Source organism: Myxocyprinus asiaticus, chromosome 1 (genome assembly GCF_019703515.2).
Source record: "Myxocyprinus asiaticus isolate MX2 ecotype Aquarium Trade chromosome 1, UBuf_Myxa_2, whole genome shotgun sequence".
Lineage (NCBI taxonomy): Eukaryota > Metazoa > Chordata > Actinopteri > Cypriniformes > Catostomidae > Myxocyprinus > Myxocyprinus asiaticus.
In genome coordinates, this window is record NC_059344.1 from 62054030 (window position 1) to 62070890 (window position 16861).

Sequence of the window (16861 nt, forward strand, 5' to 3'; positions counted from 1 at the left end):
CGGAAACATCCCTAGAATGATGCAAAAAGCCAGTATTTTTAGTTGTTAATAATGTAATACAGTCAGTAGGAATTAATATTTTATTAAATCTACTCCCAAACCCTTACCCCAACCCTAATCCTAATCGTCAGTGTAGTAAAAATGTAAGTTTTGAGTGAAATGCAACCACTGAATGGCACTGATCTTTGTATATCTAAATGCGATTAGTTCCTGGTTTCCATTGGACCAGAACACGTGTCGCTGAGATTGTTGGTGTTGATTTCAGTGTACATGAACTTTCAGAATCAACATGTCGACTTCCCCTGTGATCAAGTTTGTGATCATGTTTATAACTGCATTATCATGTGCTGATTTCTGTTTCACATGAATGTTTTACCCTGAATCCTCATTTGTGCCAGAGTCATTATTGGAGCACCACTTTCCTTGAAGCTGGTTAGTTTGAGCTCATTTGAAGGGCTGTAGAGTCATCGCCATGTTTCTGTAATAGAAACATTGTTATGTGCGTGTCGTCACGAGTTCAGCCTGCGGTTAACAAGGCTGTGTTTGCACTGTCTTGTGTAAGCGTGGAATGCATACCAAGCTCCACTCCAGACCATGGTGCAAGATATCCTTGTTAGTTCAGTTATATGTATTTATATGAGGGCATTTAGTGCTGAAGGCATGTTTAAAATATTACTTTTTTTCCAGTTTACATTTGAGCTTGTTTCACTATAGTTTCAAAATAATAGGGGAACACTTCTGATTAAAATTAAATTATCTTGGTGGCTGACATGAAAATTCTGCCATTTATTCACCCTATTCATATCATTCCAGATGTGTATGACTTTTTTTGTGGAACAAAAAACGTAAATATTCTTAAGAATCTTAATTCAGGTCTTCTTTATACAATGACACTACAGTGATCAGTAAAGTTCCAGAAATGACAAAAAAAATCACCAAAAGAGCATCATAAAAGTAGTCCATCGACTCATGTGCTATATTCCAAGTTTCTAAAGGCACATGTTAGCTTTGCGTGAGGAACAAACCAAAATGTAAGTCGTATATGATCCGTTTACAGCAGTTCTCAAGTTAACAGTTCACACGAGGTGAAAATTGTCACTGAAAAAAGACTTACATTTTGGTCTGTTCCTCATACAAAGAATTTTCATTTTTGGGTGAACTATTCCTTTAATATTTTTCAACTAATTTCAACCCCATACATCTTTCTCTGTACTTCACAGTGTGCACCTAATAGATGACCTGTCATTTGAGGATCTTAAGAAATGCTATCGTGGATCTGTAAGTACCAAATCATGTCAAGAGTAAGTCTTCTTACATAGTTTCTAACTTGTAAATACACCTGCCCCAAAAAGTATTTGAACAAGTAAGCAACTTAAATGGTGTGAATGTCATTGCATTAGATAGCAAAGTATCAAACCAAGTGGCATTTGTAAACAAATGATGCTAGAGATTTTCTTAGAAATAACTTCACTTTTCTTAGCCAGTTCTCTGTATGCTGTGCCTCTTCTATACCCGAGGAAAGTCATTTAATATATTTATTACATGGACATGAAAATTGCTCCCAAGAGGACTTTGTTGTATCTTTATACTAAAAAGCAGATTTTTTTTAAAGAATTTTAAACCATTTACAATCAGATGAGACATTTCAAGGAATGTTCCGGGTTCTATAGTAGTTAAGCTCAATCGAAACATTTGTAGCATAATGTTCATTACCACAAAACAATATTTTCAACCCATCCCTTGTTTATTTAAAAATAAAAATAAAAATGTGGTCACAGTAAGACACTTACAATGGTAGTGAATGGGGCCAGTCCAAAAGCAATAAAATACTAATTGTTTCAAAAGTATGGCCACACTAAAATCATGTTAACATTTGTGTTGTTTACGTCCTGTGGCAATACTTTTGAAACAGTGTGTATTTTAGTTTATAGACTGGCCCCATTAGCTTCCATTGTAAGTGCCTTCCTGTAATCATGATTTTTGACACAGTGAAAATATTTTCTGTGGTTATCAACGTTATGCCACAAATGCTGTCTATTGAGTTTAACTTGTATTGATCCCAGAATATTCCTTTAATGAAATTCTGTCATGAACAAATTTGACAAAATCAGAAACATATACTTCTCTTTATGCAGAACGAGTGTGCTTGCGATGTCTTTCTTTAAAATAAATGCTGCTTGGTTTGATACTTTGTTTTCTAATGCAACAGCACACTCCAAAAAAGATTTTCAGACTATTTTGAAGTATTTACTGTATATATTTTAAAAGTATGACAAATTTCCATCTTTAAATTGTGTACCAATTATGAATTCAGAATACATGTGAAGTATTTTATTAAAATGTGTAAGTTTTAAACAATAAAGTTTGGTAAATGGCAAAGCAGCTACATTTGCTTGGCCATTAATTGAACTCATTTCATATATTCATACAATGTTAAATATATATATATATATATATATATATATATATATATATATATATATATATATATATATATATATATATATATAATTTCTTTTTTTTAATTATTTTTATTTTTTTTATTTTTATTTAAACCATTAGTTTAAATCTTACTTTTTCTAGAAATAATTTTTTGAGTGCCTTCATACCTTTTAAAGTGTGAATTAAGTGTCTCAGTACTTTTGGTGCCACTGAATGTACAAATATGTAGGTTTATTGTTTCAGGAAACAAGAAAAGTTCAAGTCAAGGTCACTGAGATTACTAGCACAAAGGACTAACGTTACACCCCGATACCCTGCATTGAAATACATAGATAACAATGGTTATAGTCAGTGCTGGGTAGATTAATTCTGAATTGTTATCTGTTACTGATTACAAATGATATGCCTAAAATTGTTGTCAGTAACATAATCTATCTGATAACTTTTTTAAGTTAATTTAATCTGGTTGCTTTTGCATTTACATTTACATTTATTCATTTGGCAGACGCTTTTATCCAAAGCGACTTACAAAAGAGGAAAACACAAGCGAATCATCTTAAGGAGACAGTGGTACGAAAAAGTGCCATATTACAAAGTTTCACTAGCATCATAATAGTATTCAAAACAGATTAAAGTGCAACAAATGTTTTTTTTTGTTGTTGTTTTTTTTAAATTAGTGACTGGTTAAGTGCTCATGGAAAAGATGTGTTTTTAGTCATTTTTTGAAGACAGAAAGTGAGCCGGCTTCATGGATGGAGTTGGGAAGGTCATTCCACCATCGTGGTATGATGAAGCCGAAAGTCCGGGAAAGTGTTTTGGTGCCTTTTTGTGTTGGTACGACAAGGCGATGTTCCTTAGCTGACCACAGTCTTCTAGTGGGCGTGTAGCTCTGCAGAAATTATTTTAGGTATGCTGGAGCAGATCCAGTGACTGTTCTGTATGCCAGAATCAGAGCCTTGAATTTGATACGTGTATTAACCGGCAGCCAGTGGAGAGAGACAAGGAGTGGTGTAACATGCGCACTCTTTGGTTGATTAAAGACCAGGCATGCTGTGGCATTCTGGATCATTTGCAGGGGTCTAATTGCACATGCAGGGAGGCCTGCAATGAGAGCATTACAGTAGTCCAGTCTAGTTATGACAAGTGACTGAACAAGAAGTTGTGTGGCATGTTCAGAGAGGAAGGGTCTTATCTTCCTGATATTGTAGAGTGTAAATATATACGATCTTGCGGTCTTTGAGATGTGGTCAGTGAAATTTAGTTTGTTATCGATGGTTACCCCTAGATTTCTGACCGTTTTGGAAGGCGTTACTGTAGTTGCACCCAGCTGCACAGTGATGTTGTGTTCAACATCAGGGTTGGCTGGAAAGACAAGGAGTTCAGTCTTGGCTGGGTTGAGTTGCAGGTGGTGTTTCTTCATCCAGCCCGAGATGTCTGCCAGGCAGCCAGAGATTCGAGCAGTCACTGTGATGTCATTGGGCTGGAAAGACAAGTAGAGCTGTGTGTCATCAGCAAAGCAGTGGTAAGAGAAACCGTGTGCCTGAATGATGGTCCCAGTGATTTGTGTATATAGAGAAGAGAAGTGGCCCAAGCACTGATCCCTGAGGTACCCCAGTAGGTAGCTGATGTGGCTTGGATACCTCACCTCTCCAGGCTACCTTGAAGTACCTACCTGAGAGATAGGAATTAAACCAGTCAAGCACAGATCCTGTGATACCCAGCGAAGAGAGGGTGGAGAGTAAGATCTGATGGTTGACTGTGTCAAAGGCTGCAGAAAGGTCCAGCAGAATCAGGACGGATGATCTGGATTCAGCTTTCGCCTGTCTCAGTGATCAGTGACAGACAGCAGGGCAGTCTCGGTGGAGTGTTCACTTTTGAAGCCTGACTGATTGTCATCCAGCAGCTTGTTCTGTGACAGATAGTCAAAGATTTGTTTGAAAACTGCCCTTTCAAGTGTTTTTGCCATGAATGGGATGAGAGAGACTGGTCTGTAGTGTTCTATTTGTGTGGGGTTAAGTATGGGTTTCTTCAGCAGCAGATTTACTCGAGCCTGCTTAAATGTAATGGGAAAAGTGCTTGTAATTAGAGATGTGTTAATTAGGTGTGTGAGTGCAGATTACTTTTGGATTACTTGCGACTTATTTTTTGTTTATTTGATGTTATATGCACAGGATAAGCTTGTACCATTTTGAGATATTGTTGCTTAAATGCATTGAAGAAAACTTACATAATGGATCAAAATATAAGAATTGTTATGAATTTTGCTTATTTTTTATTTATTTATTTTTTTATTATTTTTTGGCAGATGCTATTTACACTCCATTGCAAATAGTGGCAGATATTATTTGAAGCCCAACCCTTGTGCAAATAATGGTAGATACTAATTGCACCCGTATTTAAATACTAGCATACAGTATGGGCATCACTGCAATGCGTTTATTGTGTTTATTTAGAGTCCCACAGACACACTTCATTAACCCCAACCCCTAAACCTAACCTTAACCTTACCTTAAAAATAACCTTGGTTTTACTACAGTAACCATTGTTTCACCGTAGTATTTTGTTGTAAATTTATAGCAACCACAAAATTAACCATGGTTACTATATTACCACTATTTTACTGCAGTAACAACATTGTTAATTGCATTAAAACTATGGTTTCTGACAAAAAAAACATGGTTACTACAATATTACTAGGCCTATGGTAATAAGGTGATGCAATCTACACACAAGCAATGCCATGCTGCAGGAACAAGTGTGATTGACAGACCCCGCCTCTGGATCAAACCCTTCTCTGCACCCCCTGACATTTACCTTGACCAAATCACTGAAATGAAATCAACATTTATATTCATTTTTATCTATTAAAGTCTATTTAAGTAGTATTAAAGGAAATTTTAAGAGTGGAAACATGAAATCAGATGGGAAAAAGATGGATAAAAGGCCGTGGTCACTAGGATAAGTCAAGTCAAATTTATTTGTATAGCGCTTTTCACAACAGGCGTGGTTCAAAGCAGCTGTACATGAAATTACTGTATGCTATAACTGAAAATGAATGAATATAATGCAATATTAGTTATTTATGTTTAGAACTATTAGTGGTTAAAATTAGTAAAATAAGTAAGTGTTGAGTGTCAATGATTAAACAAAATTATTAAGTTTTAGTGTTAAAGTCATTGAAGTCATCCGAATTAACTGAGGAAATACACGTAGATGAATTGTCCTTTTATTTCGGCCGATGAAGACTTTTGTTAGTAGTTAATTCATTTTCTATGTAGTTTAAGAGAGTGTTGTCCCTCTTTTGAACAAGTTGATATAGCTATCATTCAGTGAGGAGCATTGCAGTCCGGCTGGAAGCTTATGCAGTTAATTTTTGGTGAACTCCATCCTGACCCCATGCTTCAGACAGTGGCTCATGGAGAATCCCATGTCTTTGAGTTTGCATTAATTCATACTCTGTGAAGTCCGTCTTAGTCGACTGAACTGAAGCCTGGATGGCTGCAATTTGTCATCATCACTCCACGACCCATTGGGAATCAGACATCAGGCGGGTCTGGAGATGGATCTGGCAGGCTCTGATATAATCCCGAGGTTTAGACAGGGAAAGAAATAGAATAAAATTGGAGTAGATGCCATTCACTTTAAAGCAGGGTTAAAGAATTGTGAAGTGTTTTCGGTTCTGGCAACCTAACTAAAGCAGCATAACTATGAATTGAGGGATAAATTAGGTGTATGCCTGGCTGAACAGATAAGTCTTTAGTCAAGACTTAAACTGAGAGAGTGTGTCTGAGTTCTGAACATTGCTAGGAAGACTATTCCATAGTTTAGGAGCCAAATATGAAAATTATCTCCCTCCTTTTGTGGATTTTGATATTCACGGTATTGTTAACAGGCAGGAGTTTTGCCATCATGGTGAGTGCGATGGAGCGTGATAGAAGGTCACTTAAGTACTTTGGAGCTAGACCACTCAAAGCTTTTTAAGTAATTAACAGAATTTTAAAATTAATAAGAAGCTTAACAGGTAGCCAATGTAACGCCGATGAAATGGGGCTGATATGATCATATTTCTTGGTTCTAGTTAGCACTCTCGCTGTTGCATTTTGAACCAACTGAAGTTTACTTATTAAACCTGCAGGACACTCGCCTAGTAATACATTACAATAATCTAGTCTTGAGGTCATAAACGAATGAATTACTTTTTCGGCATCAGAAACACGTAGCATGTGTCGTAACAGCAATATTTCTGAGGTGGAAGAGTGCAGTCTACAAATATTGGAAGTTTGTTTTTCAAAGGTTAGATTGCTATCAAATATAACACCAAAATGTTTTGCTGTTGAAGTTTCATCGGTTTTCGAAGAAATATAAAGTTTGGTATCGTCTGCATTACAGTGAAAACTAATTCCATAGTTCCTGATAATGTCTCCCAGGGGGAGCATACATAGGGAGAAAAGGCCCTAAAACTGATCCCTGTGGCACTAGATCCTTAACTTTAATTTGATCTGACAGTTCCTCATTTACACAGACAAAGTGGTAGCGGTCAGATAGATTGGACCTAAACCAAGCTAATGCCTGTCCACAAATGCCAACATAATTCTCTAGCCTATCCAAGAGAATGTCATGATCTATAGTGTCGAAGGCAGCACTAAGATCTAAGAGCACTAGAGGAGAATTGCAGCCGCGATCAGATAAATGCAAGTCATTTGTAACTCTGATAAGTGTAGTCTCTGTGCTATGGTGGGGCCTAAATCCTGACTGAAAGTCTTCATATATACCATTTCTCTGTAAAAATGAACATAGTTGGGAGGACACTACATTTTCTAGTATTTTCAAGATAAATTGGAAATTTGAAATCGGTCTATAATTAGCCAATTCTCCTGGTTCAAGCTGTGGTTTCTTGAAAAGTGGTTTGATAACTGCCAGTTTAAAATTTCTTGGGACATGCCTTAAGGATAAATAGGAGTTAATAATATTAAGAAGAGGTTCTGAGATTACAGGAAACACCTCTTTTAGGAGTTTAGTTGGTATTGGGTCTAACATTCATGTTGTTGATTTTTATGTTTTGACCATATTTGTTAGCTCTTCCTGACCTATAACAGCAAAGGATTGAAGTTGCTCATAGGGAAAATGTTAGTCTTCTGGGGTGTTGTGGCAGATGGATGCGTAATTCCAATTTTGCTTCTGATGATTTCAATTTTATCAGAAAAGAAATTCATAAAGTCATTACTACTGTGCTGCAATGGAATATCTGGTTCAATAGAAGTTTTATTCCTAACCAATTTAGCCACAGTACTGAATAAATGCCTAGGATTGTTGTGGTTATTTTCTATGAGTTTGCTCAGATATGCAGACCTGGCAGTTTTAAGAGCATGTCTGTAGTTAGAGACACTATCCTTCCATGCACCGCGAAATACTGTACCTCTAATTTTGTATTCTTTCATTTACACTTCATTTTTTGTGCTGCTCTCTTGAGAGCATGAGTGTGATCATTGTACCATGGTGCGGGATTTTTTATCACTTTAGTCGAAGGGGGGGCGACACAATCTAGAGTGCTAGAGAAGACTGTATCCATATTTTCTGTGATAACTTCAAGTCTGGAAGATTATTAGTGAAGCTATCTTTAGTAGTTCAAAGAATAGTTCTACCTGAACAATAAAGTTGCGTAGATTGAGTTATCTTTGCTAAGCACAGCATACAAGAGACGAGGTAATGATCTGAGATATCATCACTCTGTGGCAGAATTTTTATATTATCAACATCAATTCCATATGACAAAATAAGATCTAGTGTATGATTTTGCCGATGGGTTAAACCTGTCACATTTTGTGTAACCACAGAGTTGAGAATATCGATAAATGCTAATCCCAGTGTATCATTTTCGTTATCTATGTGGATGTTGAAGTCACCGACTATTAAAGCACTATCCACAGCAACCACTAGATCTGACAGAAAATAAATTCTCGAAGGAATTCAGAATATGGCCCTGGTGGTCTATATACTGTTGCAAGAACAAACGATGACAAATATTTTTTATTTATATCTGACGATGTCACATTAAGCATTATCAGTTCAAAAGAATTAAACTTATATCCAGACCTTTGAGTAACACTGAAAATATCACAGTAAATTGTAGCAACACCTCCTCCTCGACCTTTCAGACGAGGCTCATGTTTATAACAATAACCTGAGGGAGTAGACTGATTTAAACTCATGAATTAATCTGTTTTAATCCCGGTTTTTTTGGCATTACAAACACCGTCCATGTGTTAAAACAGATCATATCAGTTTTTTTTGTAAATCAACGTTACAATCCCCCAAAGGGACCAATTAATTATGAACAATTTACTGCCTTTGCCTGATTAATATGTAATCATGTAATTCATACAAAAGTAGCTGTAATCTGATTATGAGTATTTTAAAATGAAATGTAATCTAATTACAGCAAGCAATTTAATTTTGTAACCTTATTTCATAATCAGTATTACATGTAATCCAGTAGTACCCAGCACTGGCTCTAGTGTACAAAATGCTTTTATTACAAAGTATAAACCAACAGTGTCATTGTACAGGCAGAGTTAAACAATCCCAGAACGCTCTGCTAACAGGATCAGCCCATCTAGATAATGAACATTATCTAAATGATCTGTTATGCATCAGTCTGATGAGCTTTGCGCTGCAGGAAGCACCGGTGAAAGCCCTAGTGAGGGTAGATGTGCTAGAAACGAGCACTCAATTCTTTCCATTACGGAGAATTGGGTGTTTCTGCTGCATGTGACGGGGCGGTGAAGAGGGCGAGCAAGAGAGACAGAGACACGCACACACAGAGAGAGAGAGAGAGAGAGAGAGAGAGAGAGAGAGAGATAGAGAGAGACTCTTCTGAAGTAAGAAGAGACACTGTATTAGCTCACAGGAAGAGGAGAGTTGAGTCGGCTCCTGGGAGAGTAAGAGGGACCGGGTATCTGCAGTGCACACACAACGGCTGCCTCTGGGTTTGTGTGCAGCATTGGTGTCATGTCAGCATGCTGAGCTTGGTGCAGAGCTCGCATCCTTTGCAAGAGCGAGGCAGGCTGCAGAAGAGCTGTGCCAAGCAGCTGATCTCCCTCTCATCTCCCTCCTCACAGACCGTGAGCAAGTACAATGCACAGTACCACAAGCTCTTCCAGAGTGTTCCCAAAGATGAGCTGCTCATGAAAGGTAAGAGTTTGGTGTCTTTATTGTTGCGTGTGTACCTTGCATATTGCTTATGCTACATCTCTGCACTCTATTTCATTGTATATTGACCTTGTGACTTTATTATTATCTTGCAGCACTAGCTATTTAAAGGGATAGTTCACTTAAAAATGAAAATTCTGCCATCATATTCTCACCATCATGTTGTTACAAACCTGCGATACTTCTTTTAAGAACACAAAAAGAAAAGTTAGACAGGTTGGTTGGCAAGTCACCGTTCACTTGAATTGTGTGGAAAAACAATGCAATGAAGGTAAATGGTGACTGAAGCTGTAATTTTGTCTAACATCTCCTTTTGTGTTTCACGGACGAAAGTCAAAGGTTTGGAATGACATGAGGGTGAGTAAATGATGATGGAATATTCCTGTAAATTGAACTATTCCTTTAAATAGTTTAAACAGTGTGGATTATGTAAAATCATAGAATCACGTTACTATACCTACATTTTTGCATGATTTTTAGTTGGCTCATTGTACATATTGTGGCAGTTTGCTGGTGAAATTACTTTTATTCTTTTTCAAACACATCATGTGTAAAACGGCAGATTATCAGTTAATAAACACTTAACTTTCATCCTGTTTCTCATCTTATGACATCTTAACACTTTTACTATAGTACATAACTTGTAAGGTGATACATTTTAATGTTTGCATCACATAACCAACTATACTTACAATCTTGTTCGAGGGCAATAAAATTACACAGTAGCTCAACTGATAGAGCATTGCATTTGCAATGCAAAGGACCGGGGTACGAGTCCTAAAAAGCACACAAGTCGACATGTGAGTTGGAAGTGTCATAGAAGCACCACAAAATGACGTGATTGCTTCAGCTATTGCGTTTTTCATGTCACATTAGCTTTTTATGACACTATCGGTTAGCTTTAGGTATAAGGTTTAGGGTAGGGAGGTAGGTTTGGTTGATTTACAAATTGGTAGAGCATTAACCTTAAAAACCTCATCTGTTTGGGAGAAAATAAAAATTCGCTTTTAGCTCCACTCATGGACATTTCATCTCGGAACTCCATGTGAGGAACGCGTAATATAATTAAAAATTTTTTTGCCATTCACACAATTTTCATGAGATCAGGCTGTATTTTTGTGTTTTGAATTGTAGTTTACTTTTTCATACTTAAAGGTGAAGTGTGTTATTCTACGCCAAAAGTAATGATTGTTTTCAAACAGGTTTCTCATATACTCCCTTTGTCTGCCAATGGTCAAACAAACAGATAATCCTGCACAGATGTTCCTTAAACACGCTGTTGGTTTAAGCCAATGTTGCTGTGTCGGGTTGGTCGGAATGCTCAAACAAACAGAGATAATAATATAAACTATAATGGTTTGCTTAAATTTGCTTCTGAATATTAAACTGGGATGGGAGAAAGTATTTTACCATCCAAAAAACTGCACACTTCAGCTTCAAGTGAAACAAGACATTGGAATTTGACGCCACTCTTGAACTCTCACAAGAAAGTGTCAGCTTGCATTACATGCAGTTCTCTTGTGTAAGTGTACTTGTGTCCCTTCGTCTAGTGTACTCCTGTGCCCTAATGCGAGATATACTGCTGCAAGGCCGACTCTACATATCCCGAAACTGGCTGTGTTTCTACGCCAACATCTTTGGTAAAGACATCAAGGTGAGTGTCAGGTCCTCGGCTAGACACTCAAGGCCATTACCTCACATGACTGAAAGGTCATTCTTGGAAACAAAAAATTTCAAGATTTCATTTATAAAGTTTGCTGATGAACTTTCAAGACATTGTATATTCCCTATCATAATGAGCATCGATATTGGGGAACCACCATAGGGTGATGCATTCCCCCAATATTCAGATTAGTAGTCAAAATTATGTTTTTTCTATGGCTGATTATTAAACTAGTAATCCAGTCATAAATATGTGGTAACAGCCTTGCAAAGAACCAATAGAAATGAATTATCACGGTAACACGGGGGGCCTGGGTAGCTCAGTGGTAAAAGATGCTGGCTACCACCCCTGGAGTTCGCTAGTTCGAATCCCAGGGCGTGCTGAGTGACTCCAGCCAGGTCTTCTAAGCAACCAAATTGGCCTGGTTGCTAGGGAGGGTAGAGTCACACGGGGTAACCTCCTCGTGGTCGCTATAATGTGGTTCGTTCTCGGAGGGGCACATGGTGAGTTGGGCATAGATGCCGCGGTGGATGGCGTGAAGCCTCCACATGCGCTAAGTCTCCGTGGCAACGTGCTCAACAAGCCACTTGATAAGATGCGCGGGTTGATGGTCTCAGACGCGGAGGCAACTGGGATTTGTCCTCCGCCACCCGGATTGAGGCGAATCACTACGCAACCACGAGGACTTAAAAAGCGCACTGGGAATTGGGCATTCCAAATTGGGTGAAAAAGGGGAAAAATCCAAAAAAACAAAAAAAAAAAAATACAAAACAAATTATCACGGTAACACTGTACAGTAAAGCTGAATACTGTACATTAACATTTGTCAACAATACTTATCACAAACGGACAATGAACATTACATTTACAGCATTTTTGATTTCTATATATATATATATAAACATTTTTTTATATTAAATGTTGTGTATGTTAAAGGAATGTTTCAGTTCAATGCAAGTTAAGCACAATCGACAACATTTGTAGCTTAATGTTGATTCCCACAGAAAATAATTTAAACTCGTCCCATGTTCATGTAAAAGTCACCATTACAGTAAGGCACTTCCAATGGAAGTGAATGGGGTCAGTTTCAAAATTATAGCTACAATACATAAACATTATACATTTTAACATGAGAGTAGTGTGGTAAAAACTCTTACAGGGTTTACTGCATTGTGTCGTCATGGCAACGAAGCTGTAGTGTTGGTTATACCTTTACACAGATAAGATTATTAAGCGATTTTCTCACACTAAAATCATGTTAACATATAAAATGTTTACATCCTGTGGCTAAACTTTTGCAATGATGTGTATTTTAATGTTTCTGGACTGACCCCATTCAATTCCATTGTGCCTTACTGTAATCACCATTTTTGCCTTTTAAAATAAACGATGGAAAAGTTGAAAGAATTTTTTTGTAGTAATCAGCATTATGCCACAAATGCTGTCCATTGAGTTTAACTTGTATTGAACCGAGAACATTCCTTTAACATTAGTTTATGCATTATGAATTAAAAATGAGCAAAAGAATATTTATAATTTACTCGAGTTAATAAATGCTTTAAAATTATTATTCATTGTTAGATTATGATACAGTACACTAATGTTAACGTAGAACCTTATTGAAAATTTTTACCATAATTACTAAGCCTAAGCCTAACCCTAAAGTACCCTGCTACAGTAAGTTTGGAATTTATGTGCTTATAAATTTAATAGATATCTGAGTGAATTCATGTATTATCACATTTCATATTTCAGTTTGCATTGTTATTGATCACACATTATATACATTATATTATTCACTTTCAAAACATGATTTGTGTCAACCCTGTTACATCCTAAATGTTTTGGGGTTGAATGTTACAGGGTTGAATATCAGTGCAGAAATGGCTGAATGACCCACAAAACAAAATAAGACAGTGTAGTTTAACAACATTTTAAATATCAGGATTTATTTCATAAAATGAGCTTGCAGAACGAATAGTGTTTTGTATACTTTTGACTGCGAGCCATGTTGCGGTTTGTTCTGCTGAGTTAAATATTAGGTTATATCGTTCCTTTGAGCACCATGTTATTTAGTAATTATATGTAGCTGGTCCAGTTTCCCTTGAGAGTGAAAAAGTACAATAATTCTTCAAGACATACAGTACTTTGAAGGAACTTTCTCTTTTTCTGTCGCCTCTCAGGTGGCCATTCAGGTTGCGTCTGTACGGTTGGTGAAGAAACATAAGACAGCGGGTCTTGTGCCTAATGGTTTGGCTATCACCACAGACAGCAGTCAAAAGGTATGAGTCCATCGGGCTTTAAGGTCATGGACAGAGAGATTAGAATACATTGCTGAGTCAGCATATGCTGCGGAGCTGCAAAACAGTGCAAATGCAAATTGATGCAACACTGAGACTGCGGATCACAGTATGAATATTAGTTTGTGTATATCAGCATTTCTCACACCTGTAAATGTCATATGCCTTTTTTGTTAAGTGAATTGTTTGTCAGGGAAGTAACAGCGTGTTTCAATGAAGTATAATTATTTAATAGATTGGCAATAAATATGGTAATAATAATAATAATAATAATTTTCTTAATCAGTATTTTTTGTCTTGTTTTCTTGTTAAAACAGCTAAAACATCTGAACATCCCTAAAACAAGATAAAGTTACTTGAGAAGCAAAATTGCATAAGATTTGCATAAGAAGACTTAAGCATGTAATAATTTGTACTTTTATAGTTTAATGTTGAAAGTCTGTGTCTGGGATAAGGCTAAAACAGTAAAATCTATATATAAACGTCATTTTAAAAGTACCGAAAATAAATGATAAAGTCCTGGTAAAAGGTGTCTGAGTCTGTTTAATGAAGAATTTTAATGTGACCTTCATAGAGGGGTCTGGGTAGCTCAGCGAGTATTGACGCTGACTTCCACCTGACTGGAGTCACTCAGCATGCCCTGGATTCAAACTCGCAACTCCAGGGCGTGCTGAGTGACTCCAGCCAGGTCTCCTAAGCAACCAAATTGGCCCGGTTGCTAGGGAGGGTAGAGTCACATGGGGTAACCTCCTCGTGGTCGCAATTAGGGGTTCTTGCTCTCAATGGGGCGCGTGGTAAGTTGTGCGTGGATCGCGGAGGGTAGCATGGGCCTCCACATGCTGTGAGTCTCCGCGGTGTCATGCACAGCGAGCCACGTGATAAGATGTGTGGATTGACTGTCTCAGAAGTGGAGGCAACTGAGACTTCGTTCTCTGCCACCCGGATTGAGGTGAGTAACCGTGCCACCACGAGGACCTACTAAGTAGTGGGAATTGGGCATTCCAAATTGGGGAGAAAATAAAAAATAAAAAATGTGACCTTCATATAACAAAATGAAAAAAAAGTTTAAATATGTTAATAAAAATGGACCCCTGCGATATGAAATTGCCCAAAGTTGAAGATAAACCCTGTTGTTCAAAAGTTGCTCTTTCATATCTCAGGAGACTTAATGGATTTCTCATTTAAGTCTGAACTGTGTCTCGGTTGTTTCATAAAAAATACACAAATGAGATAATTGTTGACATACAGTACGAGTATAGAGCTATGAAATGAATATGGATATCATAGCTTAGATAATTTGGTCTTGGAAGAAGTTGGTGAGAAATGTATGAGTTCACACAGAGGCAGTGGTGGCTCAGCAGTTAAGGCTCTGGGTTACTGATCAGAAGGTCGGGGGTTCAAGCCCCAGCACCACCAAGATGCCACTGTTGGGCCCTTGAGCAAGGCCCTTGACCCTATCTGTTCCAGGGGTGCCGTATCATGGCTGACCCTGCACTCTGACCCCAGCTTAGCTGGGATATGTGAAAAAAAAAGAATTTCACTGTATATGTGCAAATGTATAATGTGTGAAAAATAAATATAATTATAATTATTATTATTATTATTATTATTATTACATTGAAATCTCTGAATTTTGATGGCAGACTTTAGATTCTTAAAAATGTGAGAAGCAGGAGACTTGAGCATTTCCATTTGCTCTCCATTAAATCCCATTGCTATCTAGGAGAAACAACTGAGTATTAAAGATTTGTAATTCACTTTCCTATGGTGTCTGGAGTCAGCATCTGGTTCATTTTAATTAAAGGGATAGTTTACCCAAAAATGAAAATTCTCTCATCATTTACTCACCTTCATGCCATCCCAGATGTGTATGACTTATTTTCATCTGTAGAACACAAAAGAAGGTTTTTAGAAGAATATTTCAGCTCTGTTGGTCCATAAAATGCAAGTGAATAGGTACCAACATTATGAAGCTCCAAAAAGCACATAAAGGCAGCATAAAAGTAATCCATTAGACTCAAGTGGTTCAATCTATATCTTTAGAAGCTATATGAGAGGTGTGGGTGAGAAACAAATCAATACTTAAGTCCTTTTTTTACTATAAAATCTCCTCCCTGCCCAGTAGGTGGCGATATGCATGAAGAATGTGAATTGCCAAAAACAAAGGAAGAATTTGAAAGTGAAATTGTAAAAAAGGACTTGATTTGTTTCTCACTCACACATATCATATTGCATCAGAAGACATGGATTAAACCACTGGAGCCTTTTATGCTTACTTTATATGCTTTTTGGAGATTCCAAGTTTTGGTCACTGTGCACTTGCATTGTGAGGACCAACAGAGCTGAAATATTCTTCTAAAAATCTTTGTTTCTGTTCAGCAAAAGAAAGAAAGAATACATATCTTGGATGGCATGAGGGTGAGTAAATGATGAGAGAATTTTTGGGTGAACTATCCCTTTAAGAATTCAGTTAGCTCATATTTCTGGAGAACATTTTAAGGCTAGTGTGAGTACAAACTAGTTTTAACTGAGACATAAGAGCACTCTTTTTCAACATTGTTTTTATTGCCTGTGAATAACTTTGTAATCCTTATATCATAGCTCTCTTAAAGGCAATCAAACACTTCCTGTACAGTAAATTTAGAATAAAGTGATCAGGGTCCTTTGTGAAAGCTGAGAGCATGTTCTGCTTTAATCCCAAAAGCCTCTTTCTGTTTTTCCTCCATGAGATCAGCTTTCATACACCCTTAATGTTCCCTAAAATTTTGATCTTTTTCCTGGTATTAAGATAATGTGTATCTGAATATTGAAATTAAATGAAAGTGGTCTGTCTTCCTCTCTAGGTACTTTGTGGGCTTGAATGTGTATCTGGTTACACCACTATCTCTTATCCCATCTGGAAAATCCAGATAAAACCAGCTTAAGGTGGTAATTGTGTTATTGTGTTGGAACATGGTATCTGGTTTCTAGCTGCCTGGTTTGAGCTGGTTTAGATGGTTGATCAGCTGGAAGGGCCCTTGCTGAGCTAGAAGACAATCTTGATAAAGGGCCCTGCTGGAAAAACCAAGTCGCACTAGCTTAAAGTCAGGAAGCTGTGCTTTGGAATATGGTAACCCAGGCAGGTACCTAAACCACCTAAACCTAAACCAGCTTAGACCTGCTAATGACCGGCTTGGGCAAAACCACACTGTCAAAATTTAAACCCACCAAAATAGAAAAGTTTAAAATGAAAATGCATCCAAAGTTA

The 16861-nt window shown here is 37.3% G+C and overlaps 1 protein-coding gene across 1 annotated transcript in view; it reads left to right on the plus strand.

Moving 5' to 3' along the window:
- Positions 1 to 16861, plus strand: part of LOC127442871 (GRAM domain-containing protein 2A-like) — a 40467-nt gene that overhangs the window by 16696 nt on the left and 6910 nt on the right. Inside the window, exons 3-6 of the mRNA XM_051701197.1 lie at positions 1221 to 1278; positions 9561 to 9633; positions 11202 to 11305; positions 13498 to 13596. Of these exons, the coding sequence (XP_051557157.1) occupies positions 1221 to 1278; positions 9561 to 9633; positions 11202 to 11305; positions 13498 to 13596 (334 nt within the window). The remainder of the gene's footprint in view (positions 1 to 1220; positions 1279 to 9560; positions 9634 to 11201; positions 11306 to 13497; positions 13597 to 16861) is intronic.